Raw genomic sequence first — 19960 nt, forward strand, 5'->3', positions numbered from 1 at the left:
CAAGTTTCCTGTCTTACCTTTGTTCCAGCTGTTTGATGGTGGCAGCCATCTGATTTGTTTTTTCTTCCAAGCGGCTGTTTAATTCACTCTTCTGTTTCACTCCCATGTCTGAACTCTGGGAAAAGGAGCAGTGGGGGGTTTGTGTAAGGAGTAGTAAATCCCAAATAAACCCCCATAAATCATGTGGCCCATGAAACAACAGGGCAGAAGGCAAAGAAGCAGGAAAAGGTGCTAAAAAAGCAAATGCCAGGTCAGTATTGCAAGGACAAATGTCTTGCCATAGAGGTGCAGGCTCCATCTGGATCCCGCAACAGAGCAATGCCACCATCCATGAAGATTCCTGGATATGGGAAATGTAATGCAGTGCTTGCTAATAGTTAACACCTTAATATCATTCAGCTGTTTTGAACAAAGCCATTGGCTCAAGGAGAGCAAAAGCAACTCTTTGCTGTTGTCAAATTGATTTTAGGATCTATTCTGAGCATCATGTTGCTGTTTGGAGAGTCTGCTCGTGTCACCACACAGGAGTTACACCAGGTGCCCTCCACACCAGACTGTGCTGGAGCACGAGCTCCCACAGCTCTTTTCATACCACAAAACCACACAAGATGCTTTCCCCCGTCTCACACGCACATTTCGGGACCACGATGAATTTTTGTTCAGAAGAAATTGCATTTGCCTTTACCCTCCACCACGTTCCAGTGTTCTCACAGCAGGACAGAAGTGTGCTGCACAGCCTGTGCCCCTTCCACGCCCAGCACCTTTCCAATAGGCAGGAGGAATAAACACACAGCAGCTCTCACTTTTATCTGGAATTCCCGGCATTGACTTAGCTCCCTACCTGCAGCTTGAAAGACAGTTCATGCTTTAGAGCCCTGAGATCGTCCAGCTGCTGTCTGAGTGCCACCAGCGCATCCTGCTTTTCACAGACATCCTTCTCCAGCATCTTCATGGCCAGCTCCATCTCCTGCCGCATCCCAATCTGCACCTCCAGCTCCTTCTCCACATCCTGGAACACGAGGAGCCCTCAGCATTTCCAGGAGCTCCCCTCATCACCCAGGGGGTAACCACCTTTCCCCTCTGCCCAGGCACTCCCCACCCGCGAGCATGCTGCACTGCCGCAGCTTCGGAGTCACACATCCCTTAAGGAGAGTAACTCCACACTTTTCAGTCCAGTATCAGAGCCAGGTGTGCAGCAGGGCTAGCAGAGAGTCAGGGAATTCTACATGGGCCTGTCTTTGGGATGGAGGGGTCTAAGGAAAGATTTTATTTCCTAAATACTGTCAGATCAGGCATTTTTCTCCCCACACATGTATTGAACAAGGGCTCAGCATGGCAGTGACCCTTTGCAGCCCTGTGGGGTGGGCCCCGAGCCCCCCAGTCCTCACCAGGCGCAGCTGAGTCTCCTCCTTCAGCTGCTTCCGTGCCTCAGTCAGTGCCTGCCCGTCAGCAGTTCTGTCCTTGGTGGCCTGAGGTAACAGACACAGTTCACTTGGCATTGTGTACTGCCAGCCCTCACTTGGCCTCATTATTGGCTTTTCCCCAACACTTGGAATTCTGCAACAATTCAGGACAAACCAGCACAACTCCTGTATCCCGATTTTCCTGCCTCCCCTCAGTAAGGCCCCCTCCCTCCTGTCCCCTGACACCTTGCCCAGCAAGCCATAAGCCGTGGGAGCTCCCGGCTCCACACATGCTCCCTGCTCCGCCCCTATGGCCAGGCAGGATTCCCTGCGGCCAGGGCCCATCTGTTCCCTCTGCACAGGGCCTACCTGCTGTTCCTCTAATGCAGTGGGGTTTGTGTGAGACACACAAGGAAATGAACTCTGTTCCAAACACGGCATTCAGGCTGGGCCTGCCCCAGGGCTCAGCAATCATCCCCACACACACACAGAAACACACCAACCTTGCGACTGGACTCCAGGATGTAGGAGCTTTCTTCCTTAACCCGCTCCATCTCCTCCTGCAGTGTAATGATCCTGTTGTTGGCAACTGCGAGCTGGGAACAAAACACAACAGTAACACATCAAAAACATACTTCACTGGTTTTTTTCTCTCTTGACCCCACCAGATGAGGAAGATTTGGCTGGAAACAGAGGACGAGCAGCACACAGCACCCTTAGGGACAGGACACCTGGCTCAGAGGAATTCCCAGGGATCACAGCACTGCAGACCAATAGATTAATATAAGTGTATGGTCAAAAGCAAAAGTAACTTCAGAAACTCCTTCTGGCTTTGTAACTCACAACTTACATAAGGGTCACACACAGGAGCAGCTCAGAGACATTCCAAGGGATCAGCCATGCTATCCTGTGACAAACCCAAACAGAACTCCTGGATGCAAGTGCGAGTCCTTGACAGAGCTCAGGCCTGACACACACACGTGGCTGTGATGTGTGACACAACTCATTACCTACACCCCAGCTGGCACAGCGCGTGCCGCTGTCACCGCAGCCTCATTCCACACTCTGCAGGCTTCCCTTGGCAACTTCATTATCAAATCCCAAAAACAATGCAGGCACCATTGCAATTCATCTCCTGGCACCACGTCACTATGCAGGTAAAACACCAAAAGCCACTCATTCCATCAGGTAAGACCTCCTGTCACCCATTTGTCAGGAAGCTGACCCCAAAACATTTTATGACATTTATGCCATCACTAATGAGCTGCAGACCAATGTTAAAACACAGACTGCACCTACGCCTCATGTCCCTGCTGTTTCTCATGCTCAGGCTGGACATTTTACTTATATTGACATTTTTTCCTTTACTTTTTGCAAATTTACATAAACATACAGTTGATTTTCCAACTCGTGCTCAGTAGTGACAGCCAGTGAAATTCCTTGGCAGGTCAGCTATTCCAGTTCCATCACTAAACACCCCTCATTCTGTACACCAGACATCTGAAAGGAACTCCTCCCTCCCTGGTTAATCCCTAATTCCCAAAGGCCAAAGCATCAGGTGGTTTTCCGTGATACTTACCTCCTCGGTCAGCTTTGTGTTGGATTTCTCCAAGGCATCCACCTTGGCCTGCAGGTTGTTTACTGTAGCACTGTTGAAGAGAAAACACCCTACAGTAATTCCTTCACTTTTTAAAATTCCATTTTCTCTTTTGTTCTACAAAATAATAAAGAGCCAAGAGATCACATTTTACCTTAGATGTCTATTGAGTTCTTCTACATAGTTCTTCTGGTCCAAAATGGCAGTTATCTGACCATCTCTGGAAAAAAGAAACAGGGCAGCCTGGAACACTTGAATACACATTCCCAAGAGAGGAGCAGCAGGACAACTGTGTGTGCACCTACCCTTCGCTTCCTTTCGTGCTGTTCCCATCTTTCAAATACATGGAGAAATCAATAACTCCGACCTGGAGGAGAAAAAATTGCCTTTTACACTAACCACTTGGTTTCTAAGACCAACCCACTGTTCCCAGGTGTGGAAGTTTAGAGTTAGGACATCAACACCTGCTGTACTTCAGCCAGGATTCATTACATCAGCAGGCTATGCAAAATTAATGAATTTTCCAATTTAAATGAGCAGAACAAACCCATTAACTGAAGACCCAGTACCTGGGAGTCCAGGTCCTCTCCCTTCATGCAGAAGTTGGCATCGATGACGTTCAGACCTACAAGAAGGCCAGCAATGATGGCACCTTCCTCTTCCATCATCAGTGCATTGGGCTCGTAAAATTCACTGCAGGATGCAGGGCAAGAGACACACAGGAGTGAGATGGGAAAAATGATCAAGATCTTACAAGAGAGCAGAAGTGAACCTAACTGAGAATGAGTCCAGCACTCACCTGAGAAGATCCTTTCTGTTAATCAAGGCTTTCATGTACTCTGAAAGTTTCTTCTGCATCAGAGCCAGGCGAAGCCAAGCTCTTCCTCGGCCCACAGGTGTCCTGCAAAGGCCAAAACAAACATTTCCAGACACCCTGCAAGGCACAGTCACCAACAGCTCTAATAACCCCACCCTCCTTCAAGTTTTTGCACTTCCAAGACAGAGGTGGCACTGGTGCAAACAGAGAAATACAAGGCACGGAAGCGCAAATAGGTCCAGCCCGATTAAGCCATCACTATTTCTCTCATAACTCATTATGTTTTTGCTGCCCTACTATAAAGACTTCCCTGACTTTATCCCTGCTGGATGCTGCCAGACAGATCAGCTGCTTCAGCTCATCACCTTCTGAGTCACAACCAGTTCTGCCTAAGTCACAGGAACACACACACCAGCGCAGCTGCCCAACACCACTCCTTGGGGTGGGTCAGGCTGGATGGGAATCCAGCCAGACACCTCAGAACCAACTCAGTGCTGTTCTCCTCAGTGCTTTGCTCCTGAACAGCCTCACAGGATGCCACAGGCTCGAGTGCCAGTCCTTCCCCTCCTTTCTCCCAGCCACCAGGAGCACGTGGCTCTAACACGCTGACCTGGATGTCTGACCTCACCTGGCACGAGCAGCAGTAGCTCGAGGAAGTCATGGCCAGTACTGCCCACTCCTGACTCGCTAACGGGACCTGGCTCTTCCAAAGGGTCACTATCAACAGAAGGTTTAGAAAAGTACTCTGACAGTGTTCTTTACTTCCACTCATTTCCTACTGCAATGCTCTGCAACAAGAAGAGGTCCCAGGAGCCCTGGCACAGCGCTGGCCCTGTCAGCTGCTGCAGGAGTCCTGCCCAGATCTCCAGTAAAAGCACTTGTCCGTCAGTACCTCAATAAATACTAACCCAAAAGCCATTTATTGAATTTATCCATCTGTTCTTTCAGCAAAGGTGACTCGATCCTTAGTCCTGTTGCTCATACAAAAGCTTCCTTACCCATTTTTTCTATTCCAAGCTGAAAGCTTCTTACAGTTTCTTTCACCATGAAATAGGCAAGCCTGAATGTGACGTCTGAAATTCCTATGAAACTTTTACAAGTAATATAGGCTTCCTGTGGCTTTTTGCCTCCCCTCTTTAACACAAACTACTATCTTCCCCAGCTTGGTGCCTACGCTTCCCTCTCACATAAACTTTAACCGAATTTATTTAAAAGAAGCATTACCTACATCAGCCTCAAAACTGTTTATTTAAACTGTTATAACCTTCCTGTTAATTCCCTTCCTCTTGAGTCTGACTGCACAAATGCTCAGTAAAGGCTGTTCCCATGCCTGAGGCACATCACCACGCCTTAAGTGCTAGCAGTAAATGCACTGCTGTCCCTAAGTTGCCACACTCTTTACACAGCAAGAATATCTCCTGTGCTCTCCTGCTGCTGATCCTTGATGAAGAGTAAGAGAGCAATGATCCATTTTTATCGGCAGAAGGTGACAGATGTATTCCTGAAGGTTCTGTTTGCTCTTCCTTCCTTCTCACAGTAAAACTCCTATTATGTACTCATGCAATAAAGGAGTGTACTTACTTCAGCCCTGGGAGATCCTTAACACTTGCTGTAATCTCTGCAGCCTCAGGAACGAGTTTTTCTACTAATTCTAGAGGTCCCCAAAATGACTTATTTTGACCAAGAAAAGTCTTTTTGGCTAAAAAACAAAAAGAAATTAAAAATGAGCCGTTAGACCTGTGCTGATGTAATGCCTTCTCAAACAAGTGAACAAAAAGTAGCCAAAACCTGCCAGAATGGCTCCTCTGGGGCTGCTGCTGGGCAGGCACTTGGTATCCTGGAATCCCAGGATGGTTTGGGTGGGAAGGGCTCTAAAGACCACCCATTTCCACACCCCTCTGCTTTTCATCTCCATCTGCTACCACACAAGGGCAGCACCTAAAGGACAGTCCATACTTGGCCATTTGAGCTGTGACTCAGGATTTCACAGTCAAACACATTTTAACAGCAGCTTCAAGCCATGAGCTGCACACAGCCCAAACCCTCAGTTTAGACAGAGCTATTGAAAAGGAGCTCCAGGGTTGCACTTACTCTTCCAGCAAGGGGATGCATTCCTAAAGCACAAAGAAGTGCAGAAAAAGGAGTCACGAGCTTGCCAAAAGCCGGTTTAATCCCTGATCACTGACTTACACCCGGGACAACTGAAACGCTGTTTTAAACGTGGCAAGCACCTGCAACGCCTCAACTTTCCCCCTGCAGCAGGTTCTTGTGCCTTCCTTTGGCCTGCCCAGTGCACTGCGATCACAGCAGTGACCGCTCAGCCTCTCCTCGGTCTCGTGCAGGCCGCAGAGCTCTGTTCTGACCCCGCGCTGCTGTTCCCCGCCGCAGGCCGTGCCCTGCGGTGCGGAGGGCTCGTGCCCAGCCTGAGTTACCTTTGAGGCCGTGCTTGAGGCAGTGCTCCATCACCACAAAGAACTGCTGCAGGGGGGCATAGTCCGAGTCCAGCGTGCGGCCCAGGTTCAGTGCGGACTCGATCAGCCCCTTGATGCTCAGCTTGGCCATGTTCATCAGGTTCATACGTTCGTTAGCCATGAGGTAATTGGGGTCTGCAACAAAGGAAGGAAAATGCTGGTGAACAACAAAAGCTGGTTTTATTACAGTAAACATCCCACCTTGCTCTATTTGTTCCTCAGCTTTGAAAGCATTTTTGGGGCAGTGAATTTCACAGGAGGCACTCTGCAGGCCTTTTGTGGACAAAAATCAACATCAACTAGCGCTTTAGGGCCAAAGCCACAACGGCATGGGAATAGACAATGTATCATATTGAGGGTGCCTTAATACTTCAGATAACTACAGGAGTTCCCTATTTTCAAGACAGACATTTGGAGCCTGGTGTTCATCCTTTGCTTTGCACCTTGACAACGTGTCTCTGACTGGCATGGCCATCGCTTGTTCCAAGTCACATCCCCTGCTACAAACCAGTAAGAATCCTCCACTTGTGGTTTGTTCTTCCACCTAAAGATCACCATGGACCCCCTCACAATTAATCCAGCAACATGTGTCTCTATGCCAACTTGCGTCTCTCTTCCTCAAGATTTTTTTTTTGAAGCTTAGATATAACATGGAGCCAACTCCCACTTATCTCTCTTGGTTTCAACACTGCCACTGGTTTTCACCAGTGAGAAGGAGCTGATCTTCATGGCTCCTGAGAGGTCATACTAAATCCCCAAACTCACAGATCTCCCAGGACTATATTCCTCCTCCACCATATTATAAATATCCAGACCTTTACACCGGCTACTCACACCCAGTTTTTGAGCTCCAGTTCTCAATTGCAGGCAGTTTCATCCCTGTAAGGCCCATTTATCCAGGGCTGCTGCCAACAGCCAGGGACCCTTGAACCAACCTGCCGCCTTTGCAAGTGAGTGAACTACTCCTGGCAGCAGAGATGTGAGCAGAGGACACCTCAGATTACAGATCTAAGCAAGAGGCACCCTGTCAGCACCCACCAGCCAAAAAGAGAGCCAAGAGCACAGCTAATATACCCACACCCAAGTGTATGTCACTGTGGGCTGGGAAAAATCCACAGCACAGGGAGAGGGAAGAGCCGGGGCAGTACCACCATCCAAACCTAAGACCATGGCTCATTTGTTCAGTTTCTCAAAAAGCAGCTCAGGACAGAGCTTCTGTCATCCCCCTTCTTCTTCAGAGGGAAGTAGAACCAGAAGCCTCCTTCTCTAAATCTATTTCTATAGTTTAGAGAACTTCCAAGTACTCATTTAGGAGTGCAATGCTCAGAGCAGCACTGGACTGCAGAAAGACTGAACTTCGTGAGGGGTTTTTATTGCCTTTCAGGACTACTGCTGTCTGAAGGTGATGGGTCCGGCTGATCTGGAGGTACCCGGAGCACATGACCTGTTCTGGACTTCCAATTCATTTTATGACCTGCAGTGTAGCTAACAGTCACCATCACCAGGAACGAAGACTCAGGAAAAAAGGCAGGCACAGTATTGCCAAGACACAGAGACCTCCTCCTCATCCTCTCTCAGCACATTTCCTCACTGGCCAAGGCCACTGATCTGATGGGTAGCAAGGCATCCACAAGGACTCTGCTTGGGTGGCAAACCAATCCCTAACACAGAATTAAAGGAACTGTACAAGAGAGCACCAAGGAAAATGCTCCTTTGACTGTGGTTATTAGCTAATTTCAACAGAAAAGTATTTTCACTATATCACACTAAGCAAAGGTTTCCCCTTCCTTAGTCTGCTGTGAGCAATCGTGCTCTGCATGTGCAGCTTATCCGAGCTCATCTTGCAAACCAATTCGCTTATCTAGTGGGAAACTGGATAAAACCCCTAAGGGTTAGTCCAAAAATTAAATGCTAAGTAATTGATACTCTTGTTCTATGTACTGCACCACTCACACCTTTAAAGAAGGCAGGGTAGGCAGGCGAGGCTGACTTTTACACAGTAAGACTGTCAGGCTGGCTTTAAGCTGAGACAAGTCTGATCCTGGTGTGGACCTGACATGCTCCATCTGAACTGGTACCTTCTCCAATCTCCTCCTGCCTCTAACTGCAAAACCTCTGCCTGGGCTTTCCTACACATCCCACGTCATCAACCTTAAAAAGCAAAACCCCAGCCCTCGAACTTTGCCTTTCCACAGGGTTTGGGTTTCAAATGAAGGAAATCAAACTCTCAGGACACTTTGTTATTTAAATGTTGCAGCTTCTACAGAACAGACATGTTTTCTAACCAGCTGCTTCCACAAAGATGTTTCCAAAAGCATCTGAGAATCCTGTAATTTGTTTAAAAGGTACAATCTGTACCCAGGAACCTGAAAGTCAAGGAAAGAGTCAATGCAATACAGGATCTCAATGGGTTAAGCTGCGACTGGTCTTGGTACTTCTTACTTGGTGATGATAAATTTTATCACTCCTCATACTCTAAAACAAGGAAGAAGCAACTAAAATGAAGCTAAAACTTTGATCAAAGGCAGGGAATGATGAGACCCTGGAGAAGTGAACAAACCCACTGAAAGCAATGCCAATTCATTAGCATTTCATCAAGGTTCTCCATCTTACATCAAGAACACCAACTTATAGCCTGAAATTCAGCACGGCTACTTCCATGTGGCATAGAAACATCTCTCACCTGACAAAATAAATGCAAAACAACTTATACAACATTTTATGAAAAAAAGAAGCCTCAACCCCCTTTTTTTTCTTAAAGCCTGCCCTGGAAAATGCCCTTCTCTGGGAAGCAGCATGGGCTGTTTTGCCAGGAGAGGAGGACATTGCCTGTGGCTGAGGAGGCTGCGGGCAGCAACCAGGCACAGAACCAGCACAGCAGTTAACGGCACCATCGTGGAAGATGAGCAACAAGGATCAGTGTGCTCAGGGCATGAGAACATTTTGTGCTGCAAACACTTGAATCCCAAGCAGGAGCAGTTGTATTTCATCATCAAAGTACCAATTTGCTTGACCACTTGCTACATTGGGGATTCAACTATTTCACATCTGCGCCGTTTTTTAAAAATCAAGAAAGAAGCACTATAAACAAGTTTCGCATTTAGTACTTCACAAGTTCTAACAAAAAGTTGCAATACAAGTTGTAGTGGGGTTTAGAATCATTTTTTCCAAGCCTTGGCAAATAGTGCCAGAAAATCTGAAGAATCTAGTCAGAAATACTGCAGAGAATCTTAAGCTTCAGGGTGATTTCTGAAATACTTTTTAAAATTCAGCTTCCATATGTTGCTGCAACCTTTTAAGCTGTGCTTCTGCCAGGCTCAGGAAACTACTGCCTCTGAAAGCATTTAGGAGAAGGCAAATAGTCCTTGTTGATTCACTTCTTCTACCTCCACTTCAAGTCAAAATAGTAAAGAAACCCCACACATTTATTTAAGCAACATCAAGAAAATGCAAGAAAGCCACAGCTACTGGCACTGGAAAGGAAAACTAACTGCATTTTGCACTCAGGCTCAAAATAATAGCGCAGAAGCCAACAATTAGCACAAACAAGAGCTGTGAGATGTGGGTGTGGAACGCACCTTCGGAATCATCGCGCAATTGCTCCACCACATCTGTCAAATCCTCCCAAGAGTCTTTGCAAACAGCAAAAGGAAAGGAAAAGAAAGAAAAACGTCATGCAAGCCGTGATCTAAAGGAAAGATTCAAAATCAAGATATAAGAAAAGCATAACTGAAAGGGAGATTTGCATCATACAAGACTTAATTCATAGTGGCAAAAGATCTGCAAGTCAAAAGGGTTTATTAGTCTGCACAAAGCAATACAGCAAAGCATTTTTTTCCCAGAGTCAGACCAGGGCAGGCTTCAGTAAAGCTGCAGAAGCTTTGTTTCTGCATTAACACAAGCAACATTTTTCTAAAGCACATCCTAAAAAGAAAAGCAACAAAAGCATTCCTTTATTTGTAAGATAAAAGCACTAAACTTGTGATATTTATGCAATGTCACCTTTGCTTCAAGTTCCTCATATCCAGCCTCAAGCAAAACTGCCGGCAGGGAAACAGCCACACGTGGGAAGCAGGCACGTTCAGGGAAAAGACACACTGAGGGCATTTTACGGTTCAACAGAGCTTAAACTCTGTTATGACCATGACCCCAAACGACAAATCCCGCAGAGGTGACCCAGCTGAGCCCTGTACAGGTCACAGGCTGACGATGATCCCCTAAGAACTCAGCCAGGGAAGCAGCTCTCTCTCCTTGGCGGGACAAGGGAGGTATCCTGGGAGAGGAGCAGGCGGGACAAGGAGAACTGGTTTCAGCACACCCACTACGTCCCTGTGCCAAACCCAGCGAGCCAAGCCAGACAAATGCCCCGAACCCTGGGCATTTTTCACTCCCTACTTACGCACCCGCGCTCCCCAGCGTTAATCCGCGATCGGCGGAACATCCGAAGCACGGGGAAGGCTCCTTCCCCCTTCCCGAGCCAACTGTGCCGAAGTCCCGAGCAAAGTCCAGAGGCTGCCCGGCCCGCCTCCCTCCCACCCACAGCCAGCGGCAGCCGGGGCCCCGGGAGCCAGCCCCAGCCTGCACGCTGCTCCTCCACGCTGAAACAGCAACCGAGAGCCTCAGCGCCACTTCAGCTCTCACAGAGCTGAGCCCCACGAGCTCCGTGCAGGCCCTCGTCCTGACGGCTGGGCTATGCACAGCGCTCATTTTTAACCCTTTTCCTCCAAAGCAGAGGCTTTCACCAACATTCCCCTGTGGCTGAGCACTACTGCAGGAGCAACAAGGAGTTTCCCTGGAGGAAATCCCTGTTGTTGCAAAAACAAACCCTGGTGATACTCTCCCCCACGTGCAACATTGATGGCTTTTGGTCTCTCACGACACGTGTTGCAGCTTCCCCAAGGGCCAGGAGACTGAATCTCACCGTGGTGGATGGACCTGTCTCTGACACTTCCCAGGACCCTGCTGCACAAACGGGACCCTGCAACTCAGATCCAGATGCTGATCATCCCAGAATCCCTACCCGCACACAGTACGGGAAGCCACACACCACCACTGAAAGCTCTTTTATTTAATACCGAGGGGTTGGATTCTTTCCTTAATCCAAAGCATAAACACAGAAGAACATCTAACCAAAACCAGATTTAACAGGGACAGAAAGAACTGACAGGCTTCATTTAATCTTTGTCACTTATTTTTAACCCTCAGCGAGTAACCCAGGTAAAGCTCCCAGAGGAATATCCAGAGGAGTGTTCTCTTCTACCCTACAAGCCATAATCCCATCTTCCTACTAGCAAGAACTGCAAGAATTTAAAGTGGTACTATGGCATTTGTATAGATTTAGAGGCAAAAGCACACATTTAATTAGCACTTTCTTTCCTATTTTCATTCATTCTCCATGCATCCAACTGCACTTTGCAAAGGGTTCATTTCTTCTTTTACCTTGTACATTTTCCCACTTGTCTGGAAACTCCACCAAGCAACCGTGGGGGGAAAAAAGTCTTCACACAGAAGAATCACAAAGACCTGAAACTCTGTGGTTTCCATGGTCCTTATGGTGTGTGAAAAACTCAATATTTCCAATTATGATAGGAATTATTTAATTCTGTACCAAGTTTAGAAAACAGGATGACCCAGACTTTTAAGTCTCCATAAAACTATTAACTCGTTCCAACCAGATTCCCAGGAAGATTAGTATTATGGAACTCAATACCCCATTGGAATGAACACTCAAGCCAGTTCTTCAGGACGGGACTGGAGACCTTGTCTCTAAAATATTAATCACGAAAATCCCATCTGTTATTTGGACAACGGAGGGGTTTGCAGTTGCTCCCTTCGCTGACACAGCAGCAGCTTCTCACTGAAGGAGCTGGGATACACCTTCCCAAGCCAAAAAAAGCTTTTACAAGGAAACCCTGGGAGAAAGGAACAGCATCAAAATTATTTCACATTGCTGCTCAACCTTTACTTTGTTTTTAAAGGTCGAAGTTATTAGGCTAAAATAGAGTTGAGTCAAAACCTTTCTGAACCAATGAGCATCACCTCACACACAGCATCTTGATATGAGAATCAAGTTCCTCCAAAGAGAGATGAAATACAATCACAGAATCACAGAATCACAGACTGCCTTGGGTTGGAAGGGACTTTGAAATTCACCCCATTCAACCCCCTGCCATGGGCAGGGACACCTTCCACTATTCCAGGCTCCTCCAAGTCCTGTCCAACCTGGCCCTGGACACTTCCAGGGATGGGGCAGCCACAGCTTCTCTGAGCAACCTGTGCCAGGGCCTCACCATCCTCCCAGGGAAGAGCTGGTTCCATCAGGAAGAAAAGGTCCCAAGCTTTTGAATAGGCCAGGATTTTAAAAATTATTTTTAAGTACAGAAATTTTAAACAAACTCATAAGGAGAAGCTGAGCCGTCAGTAAGATAACCTAAAAAACCCCAAGGCGTCAGTTTCGGGAAGCGAAAACTGAGCTTGATATAGAAAGTCCTGAGCAATGGTGCCATGTCAGTCCTGCTGCTGGGACTGCTGGGAAAGGCTTGGCCCAAATCTGGACAAATACTCCTTTGTTATGAAACGGGAACCTCAGGTCGCATTACTACACTTAAACTGCATTCTGATATTCGTTACCTTAGGAATACATTTAATAGCAAATAAAGAGGTCAAGGAAGAAAATTAGGTGGATGCTGTTAATGTTATGGGAGGTACCTAAGTAATTCTTTCAGGTTAGGTTTGCCAACAAGATGGATCATGAACTGTTGACAAGGAAAAGGGATCAGCAAAGGGTTTCACCATCATGTTCAAACACTCTGCAAGCCCAAAATCAGGGTAGCCACCAGGCAGTCTGCAGCCTGAAATGCCAGGAACCATCTACTCAGGACAAAGTAGCTTAAAAAAACATTTATTTTAAAACCCACTGCATAAAAATTCCATCTCTAAACATACACATATACAGAGAACCTTGCATACAGAAGAAAAGAGCAGTCAAAGATCTGCAACAAACCAGAAAGAAATAAAAAAAGAAATAAAGAAGTACAGACAACTTGGAAACTCCAAGGCCACTCTCCAATACACGTATGGGACAAACAAACGGCCAGCGTACATCACAGGAAGTCACAGTATAATCCCATCCTAAGTCTTATTCCCATCTCCACATGATTACCATAAAATAACCACCCAATTTCTCTATGCTGCAACTGTGTGCAGTTATATGGAACATTTCTGCACAACCAGCCTGTTTTCAGAGGGAAACACATGACTAACTGCTCGGAGAAATTTCTCATCCTATTTTGGCCCTTGACAGTTTACATCAAGAAAATAAAAACCCAAACCCTTGGGGTTTTTCCCCATCTTTCACTTCCCAGTTCGGCTGACACCCAAGTGGTTTCTCTGAAGTACTTTTGACTCACCACCTCGGAGGGATATAAAGCTGCCCCAAATTTCCCAGGTCTGACTTCATTTAGACACAGCTTATAAGAGCAAAGGAAACAACTCTTAAGAGTAATTTCTGATTTGAAGTCTGGATTACATGACCTAACTGCTATTCCCAAGATTTATGACCATGAACACAATGCAATTCATTTAACTTGCATTTACTGACTTCACATTTCTTCTATTAGATCTGGCCTCCAGCTCCTTCAAACTTGTCATCTATTTAGGGGTTTCTGTCACCAGATGTGTTTTAAGAGGTTTTTTCCAACTACAGAGTCATCTCGTGCAGGTTTTCGTCCACACCTGAAAGGTCCCTGCCACTCTCAGTACAATTCAGATTTGTTTTGTAATGGGAAAGGCCCAGTCCACTGAAACATTCCACCTCTCCCATGACTTCACTGTTCCTATTCCACACTACTAGAAAAACCCTAAACCCAAATTAACAGTTGCCAGTTTGCAAAACAAAAGTATAACCAATAAGGTTATGCTGCTTCCCTAAACCATTTTGAAGTACACAAAGGAACATGGAAAAACACTTGGATAGAAAATGGAGAGAAAAGGTAAAATCTGAAGGATGATTCAATAACCAGTGCCACAGATTAATGGGCAGGAGGTTTTAAGAACATTTTCTTTTCCTGAAGAGCTCTACAACTCCTTGCCAGGGCATTTTACATAAGCACATGTCAGAAACTAAAACTTTTTAATTACTGGTCAAAAAAGAAGAAAAAATGTGACCTTAGCTTCTGCCCCACAGAAAAGATAATTTCATTTTCGCATGTTATAAATTCTAATTCCAATTGCTCCTTTTAGTGCAAATAGGAGAGGATTAATGAAAAGAGGAACACTGTAATTCTTGAAAATTCCAAGTAAACTCGAGTTAGCACATGTATTCTTCTGGTCTCTACTACAAAGTGATCCCATGAGGACAAAAATTTCCAGAGCTCTGTTGTGAAGCTCCTCATGATTATTCAAGATAGAAATTTAACATCCAGTAAAATGGCCTAAAAAAAGGCCATTTTGCATAACTTCTCTCCAAAGTTGAGACCAGTGTTCAATGCCATCCGTACACACACACTCTCTTCAACATTCAACAGAAATACAATCCAGGTGGTTTCTACCTCCATCCCTAAAGATGCCTCAAAGACCGTCACACCTTGCAAGCAAGCAAGCAAGGTCAACAAACACCAGGGTCCCATTTAATTTTGAGGGGCCTGCAGAGAACAGTAAGGTTCTGAGAGTCGTATTAAGAATCACTGCCTGTTTTTAAAAATAAGGTTTTTTCCTAATCCAAGCAGATTTACAGTGAACAGCAGAATCTGCTTATTTTCATATGCACACAGAATTGTTTCCAATTGAAAAAGCATATTAATTGGTTTTATTGTTAAACTGAGCAGCCATGCTACAGGTTATATGGAATATACACGGTTGCAAGCAACTCAGCATCTGCTACTTGCTTTTAATTTGAAGAAAAGTTTTGCTCAGCTGCTCTCAAGCTCCAGCTCTGTGCAGGACTGGAATTGCTGTGACTGGCTCTGAAGGCAGGATGGCTCGAGGGCTGGGGGCACAGCAGATCACAGGGTGAGGAGAGGCCAGGGACAAAACTCTCCAGAAGCCACAGGAGCTGGGGGGCAGCAAATGGAAGGCTTCAAATCTTTATTCCAACAAGCTGTTGGATTTGGTACCTTGCAATATATATTTTACATCTCTTAATTTGTAAGGAAAAAACTATCCCCCTCTGTTATGCCTTTGGCAGAATTGTACAGCTTTTTTTTTTTCCTTCTCCATAATGCCTACCTTTGCACATCAGTTTTATGGAGACACCCCCAGGGACATGAGCCCATGCTCCTGTGCCCCTGGCCTGTGCACACCCTGCAGACACAGCAGCAGTGCTGATGCAGTAGCAGCAGACCCAACACTGGGATACAGCTGTGTCAGCTTTCCTATTGTCAACATTTTTCCTGACCTTCTCTGTTCAGAATATGACTTGGATCCAAATACACCCCCCCCCAAAAACCCAAAAAGCAACCTTAATTTATGCATGCATATACATCTCCAGGAAGGTCGTTATGGTACTGCTCTTTCCGCATTTGTTTTTGACATATGAATTAAATAATAGGGCAAAGAAATGAGCAAATGCTGTTTTCTAACCCCTTCTGGTACGCACCACAGTGACTGTAATTACACCTTGAAAAACACTGGAGTAGGACCAAGGAAGGTCTCAATGACACACATAAGAACACAGGAATTGGCAGACAACTGAATTCCTGCTCACCCTGTACTCGCCTCCCTGAACCCCTGGGATATGCTTCAGAGGGAATGTTAAGTTTCTCCTTTTGAAACCTCTGTCTGGTATCCCACTGCGTGACTAAGTACTTGGCAAGCCAAATCCAAACCCAAGGGCTACTGTCACTGAAAGCAGCTGTCAAATGGAAATTAAATTATCCCTTGGAAATTTATTTTAAAGCTTAAATCCCCACCACAATTTCACTTGTCTCCTTCAGCATTAACCAGACAGCATCAAACGGGTCAAGCAAAACTGCTTGGTGGAGTGGCATTTCAGGAGTTACTGGAAAAGGGTCAGGCATGAGAAGCTGGAGCCTGCTTGCTCTAAAACCAAAAGGTGCATCCAGCAAGGGCACTCAGAACCTCAGCACCTGCAGAAACTCATCACCTCTCCTTCTTCCCCACTTGTTTATTGGCAGAGCATTGCATAGATGTCCTCTCATGCTTTTAGTACTCTCAGAGCATTCAATCCTCATCCTGGTATTAAACTGTTTATCAACCCACATGACAAATCCTTTTTCCAGGGGAAAGCAAGATGTGCTACAGCTCCATGTTTCAGGCTTCCAAGCCATTATAAACAGCAGCACGCTCATCAGAGGCGAGCTGGGGCACTGTGATGGCATCGTCACCTGACAATGGGCATCACTGGGTAATCGCTGGGGCTTTCCAAAAACTCCCCACGACCAGGCACATGCTGGGGTGCTGCCACTGTGCTCCCCTGGTACCAGATGGCAGCTCACTAACAGCTATCAGCCCCGGTTTAAGGGCAAAATCATGATTAAATGTTCTCACTGAGCACACACCACGGTTTTCTTCCTTCCTGAGACACACAAACCTGATACAGCTAAAAAGATAATTCATCACACCCAGTCTTAAAGGGCTGGGTTACAAATTCTGAGGGCGATCTGAAGCAGCAATTTGGCTTTCTGATCTGCCCACGGCTGTCCAGGCTCTGCAGGCAGGACACGAGCATCTGCTCCTGGAGACGCCCCCTCCCAACTCGAGCAGCGCCGGAACAAAGCGCCGGCCCGGGGCTCCCGGGGCAAAGCCGGACCGTACCTTCGTGGGTAGGCTCGGGGTCGGGTGTCAGCGAGATGTCATCCAGCTCGCGCAAGCACAGCCACTCTCCATCCATCGACACGCGGAATTTGCAAAGATAGATGGTCTCCATGGCAGCCTGAGTGATCTTGTCTGTGGTGGGGGTTGGCATGTCGCTTTGAGGCGTCAGAGCAGACATGATGACTCAGCTGGTACAACAACAACGGGGGCAAAATAAGGACTAAAAACAAAAGCTTTCTGAAGAAGAAAATCAGAAATACCTTGCGATTAAAGGACAGATCGCTCAGGATCACAGAGGCTGCTCTGGCCTTTTCATAGATCAAGCAAGGTAAAAACGCTGTTCCTTCCCGCTCAGCTCTGCCTCCCTCCTTTCCACCGACTGCCGTCGTCTTCAGCTATGCTAGAGGCTACTGATCCTCAGCATCCACAGAAAACCTGGCTTCTGCACCAGAGGCAGCAGGGAAAAACAGGTAAAAAATACAAAAAGAAAAAAAAAAAAAAGAGGCAGCAGAAGCAAAAATAATGTCTTGCTCTGGTGCTGACCCCAGAAAAGTAAAAAAAAACAAAGGACGAGCGGAGAGGCGGTGTCCCGATGTGCCGAGATGCGAGCGCTGGTCCCCTCTCCCGGCGCAGCCCGGGCAGCGAGTGCCGCCGGGATTGGCTGTGCGCAGGGAGCAGGGTGGCGACCAAAATGGCTGACTAATGAACTGAGCTGGAAATCCAGGCTCATGTGATCGCCTGCGATTCCCAGGATGCTGCCGAGACGCTGCTGCTGCGGGGCCGGCAGTCAGGCGCTCCTCGGCACAGCACCTCCTCGCCGGGCTGTGCCAGCCCGTTTGGGAGCGAGCAAACAACGACGCACCCCCCATCCATCGCCCCCGGAATACAAAGGAGCAGCGCCAGCAATACAAAGCCGCATTTGTATTCCGCTCGCATCCCTGGATGCCACTACAGGAATTCAATCGGCACCTTTGTTTTCAAAAGAGGTGTGCGAGTTGCAGCTTGGGTTTTATTCGCTGTGCTACCTTCTCAGGGGGCACCTTGGAGCTCAAATTTCCCACGTACAAAAAAATGTTAGGATGGATTTTTTTGTCTCAGGGAAACGGGAGGGAAAAAACGATCTGGGTCTAAGCACTTCAGTGACTGAGGATGAAGCTTTTTCAGCAGGGCATGTGCACATGGAAGGACAATAAGGAAGAACACTACAAACACTGTGACCCAATCTTATACTTTAAAAATCTCCCCTGAAAATTGTGTTGCTCACGTGAAGCTCACAAAGAAATACTGTCTCAGCAGGAAGAGAAACAGGCTTTCAACCTCTCAACAACAATATAATAATATTATTTTATAATAACAGCACTGCATTCCCTGTCCCTTCCTGGTTGGCTGAACCTTGCCTGTGTCCCCAGCCCACACAGTCCTGGTGCTGGGGCACAAGAGGTCCCAGGTCAACAGACACACTTCTCATTCCCAAGGTCGCTAGAGTGTCCCCACCCACTTCAACAATGATATCAGGCACCAATAAATTAGCTTATCTGACTTCATTCCTGTGTGGCTCCAATCTATTTGAGGAGAGCAGATGTATAACATCCATCTGAAATGGATGGACAGTCAGCCTTGGAGAAGGCTGCCACCAGAACGACATATTGATAAGAACACGTGCCCAAATGTATGGGACCTTGATTACTCTCCCTTTTTGTACCCCAAAGAAATACTCAAAAGGACGTACATCTGTTTCTCAGGGATGTGAAATGCCAAAACAGATTGCTGGATACAGAATTCAGCATGCCAATGCATACAGCTTTCGGAAAAAACCAGCACCCATCATGTAAAAGCCTCGTAAAACTGGGAAAAAGGATGAAGAGCTGCTATTTCTGACTGGCAAGAGGAAGCAGTTGGTTTTGGTGAAAACTTCCTGCTTAGTACAGCACATTTTGACTCAGCAGCTCTTTCCCATTAGGCCAAACCCAACCAAGCACCACGCAGCCTGTTCTGACAGCGACGCAAAGGGCAGTTATTTCACAGAAAATGAGAATTACTATTGTTTCTTCTCTCCAAGAGAACAGAGTTTATAAATCGTGCTGACAGCATCTTAACTCGTATACTTATAAACCCTTTCAGCAATGACAGCCTCTAGCTGCAGCATCCACATCGCACCACCCCAGATTCTAAACCCAGTGAAAGTGGCCATGTACCAACTGCTACAGAACAGCTGCTGGCCCTGGCTAACCCTTGGACAGGGTCTAAACAAACAGCACATGGTCAAAACAAACCCTTTAGAATCAACAAAGGGCCATAAGCTATTGCTCAAGCTATTATCCAACAGATCTCATTATCAGACAGTTTAATTTCTCTGTTTTGAAGCAATTAGAAATACCAACAGCACTGGGTGTAACCCTGCAGCTCCTATTTCACAACACGGGTCTTCAGCTGAACTCAGCACTGGCAAGTGCCCCGCACATCAGGATCATAGGGAAGGTCTGCTAAAAAATTAGGAACTGTTCAACTTCCATTGGTTTGCTGTTAACGTGAAGAAATAACAGAAGCCAGTCTTCCAGCTGAGTTCTATTTTCAGGCTCCTTTATGCAATGATCCTGCTGCAAATACTCCATAGGGATCTTTAAAATACTTGGAAAATGTTCTTTGACTTATTTCCAAAACAGAAAAAAAGTAACCATGAAAAACCCCAAATAGGAACTGTTTGACTTACCGACTTGTGACCTTTTAATCACCACCTGAAAACCACAAGAGAAACTTTCCCCTATCCCCATTCTGTGCCCCAGAGTGATAAAAGCAACAAAGCATCTCACAAAGAAACAAAAGAAAGGTCTCGAATATTTGTGTTTTCATAAAACCTTTCATACGACTACCAGGCAACTCAAGGGCACCTGATAAGGCT

At 46.5% G+C, this 19960-nt stretch overlaps 1 protein-coding gene across 9 annotated transcripts in view; it reads right to left on the bottom strand.

The window, feature by feature from the left end:
* The window catches only part of RUFY3 (RUN and FYVE domain containing 3), a 31837-nt gene that overhangs the window by 8453 nt on the left and 3424 nt on the right, over nucleotides 1–19960 (bottom strand). For 4 of the 9 annotated variants that reach the window (XM_069012385.1, XM_069012392.1, XM_069012390.1 and 1 more), the window contains exons 2-13: nucleotides 9867–9920; nucleotides 6250–6423; nucleotides 5399–5516; nucleotides 3800–3901; nucleotides 3570–3693; nucleotides 3306–3367; nucleotides 3155–3220; nucleotides 2983–3052; nucleotides 1907–1999; nucleotides 1389–1469; nucleotides 842–1009; nucleotides 18–115 (exon numbers count right to left, since the gene is read on the bottom strand). In XM_069012385.1, the coding sequence (XP_068868486.1) occupies nucleotides 18–115; nucleotides 842–1009; nucleotides 1389–1469; nucleotides 1907–1999; nucleotides 2983–3052; nucleotides 3155–3220; nucleotides 3306–3367; nucleotides 3570–3693; nucleotides 3800–3901; nucleotides 5399–5516; nucleotides 6250–6423; nucleotides 9867–9920 (1210 nt within the window). Of the gene's footprint in view, nucleotides 1–17; nucleotides 116–841; nucleotides 1010–1388; nucleotides 1470–1906; nucleotides 2000–2982; nucleotides 3053–3154; nucleotides 3221–3305; nucleotides 3368–3569; nucleotides 3694–3799; nucleotides 3902–5398; nucleotides 5517–6249; nucleotides 6424–9866; nucleotides 9921–10691; nucleotides 10773–17061; nucleotides 17612–19960 lie in introns of those variants that run through there. The other 5 variants (XM_069012388.1, XM_069012386.1, XM_069012387.1 and 2 more) reach the window with 4 other exon arrangements.

This window comes from Aphelocoma coerulescens, chromosome 4 (genome assembly GCF_041296385.1).
Source record: "Aphelocoma coerulescens isolate FSJ_1873_10779 chromosome 4, UR_Acoe_1.0, whole genome shotgun sequence".
Classification (NCBI taxonomy): domain Eukaryota; kingdom Metazoa; phylum Chordata; class Aves; order Passeriformes; family Corvidae; genus Aphelocoma; species Aphelocoma coerulescens.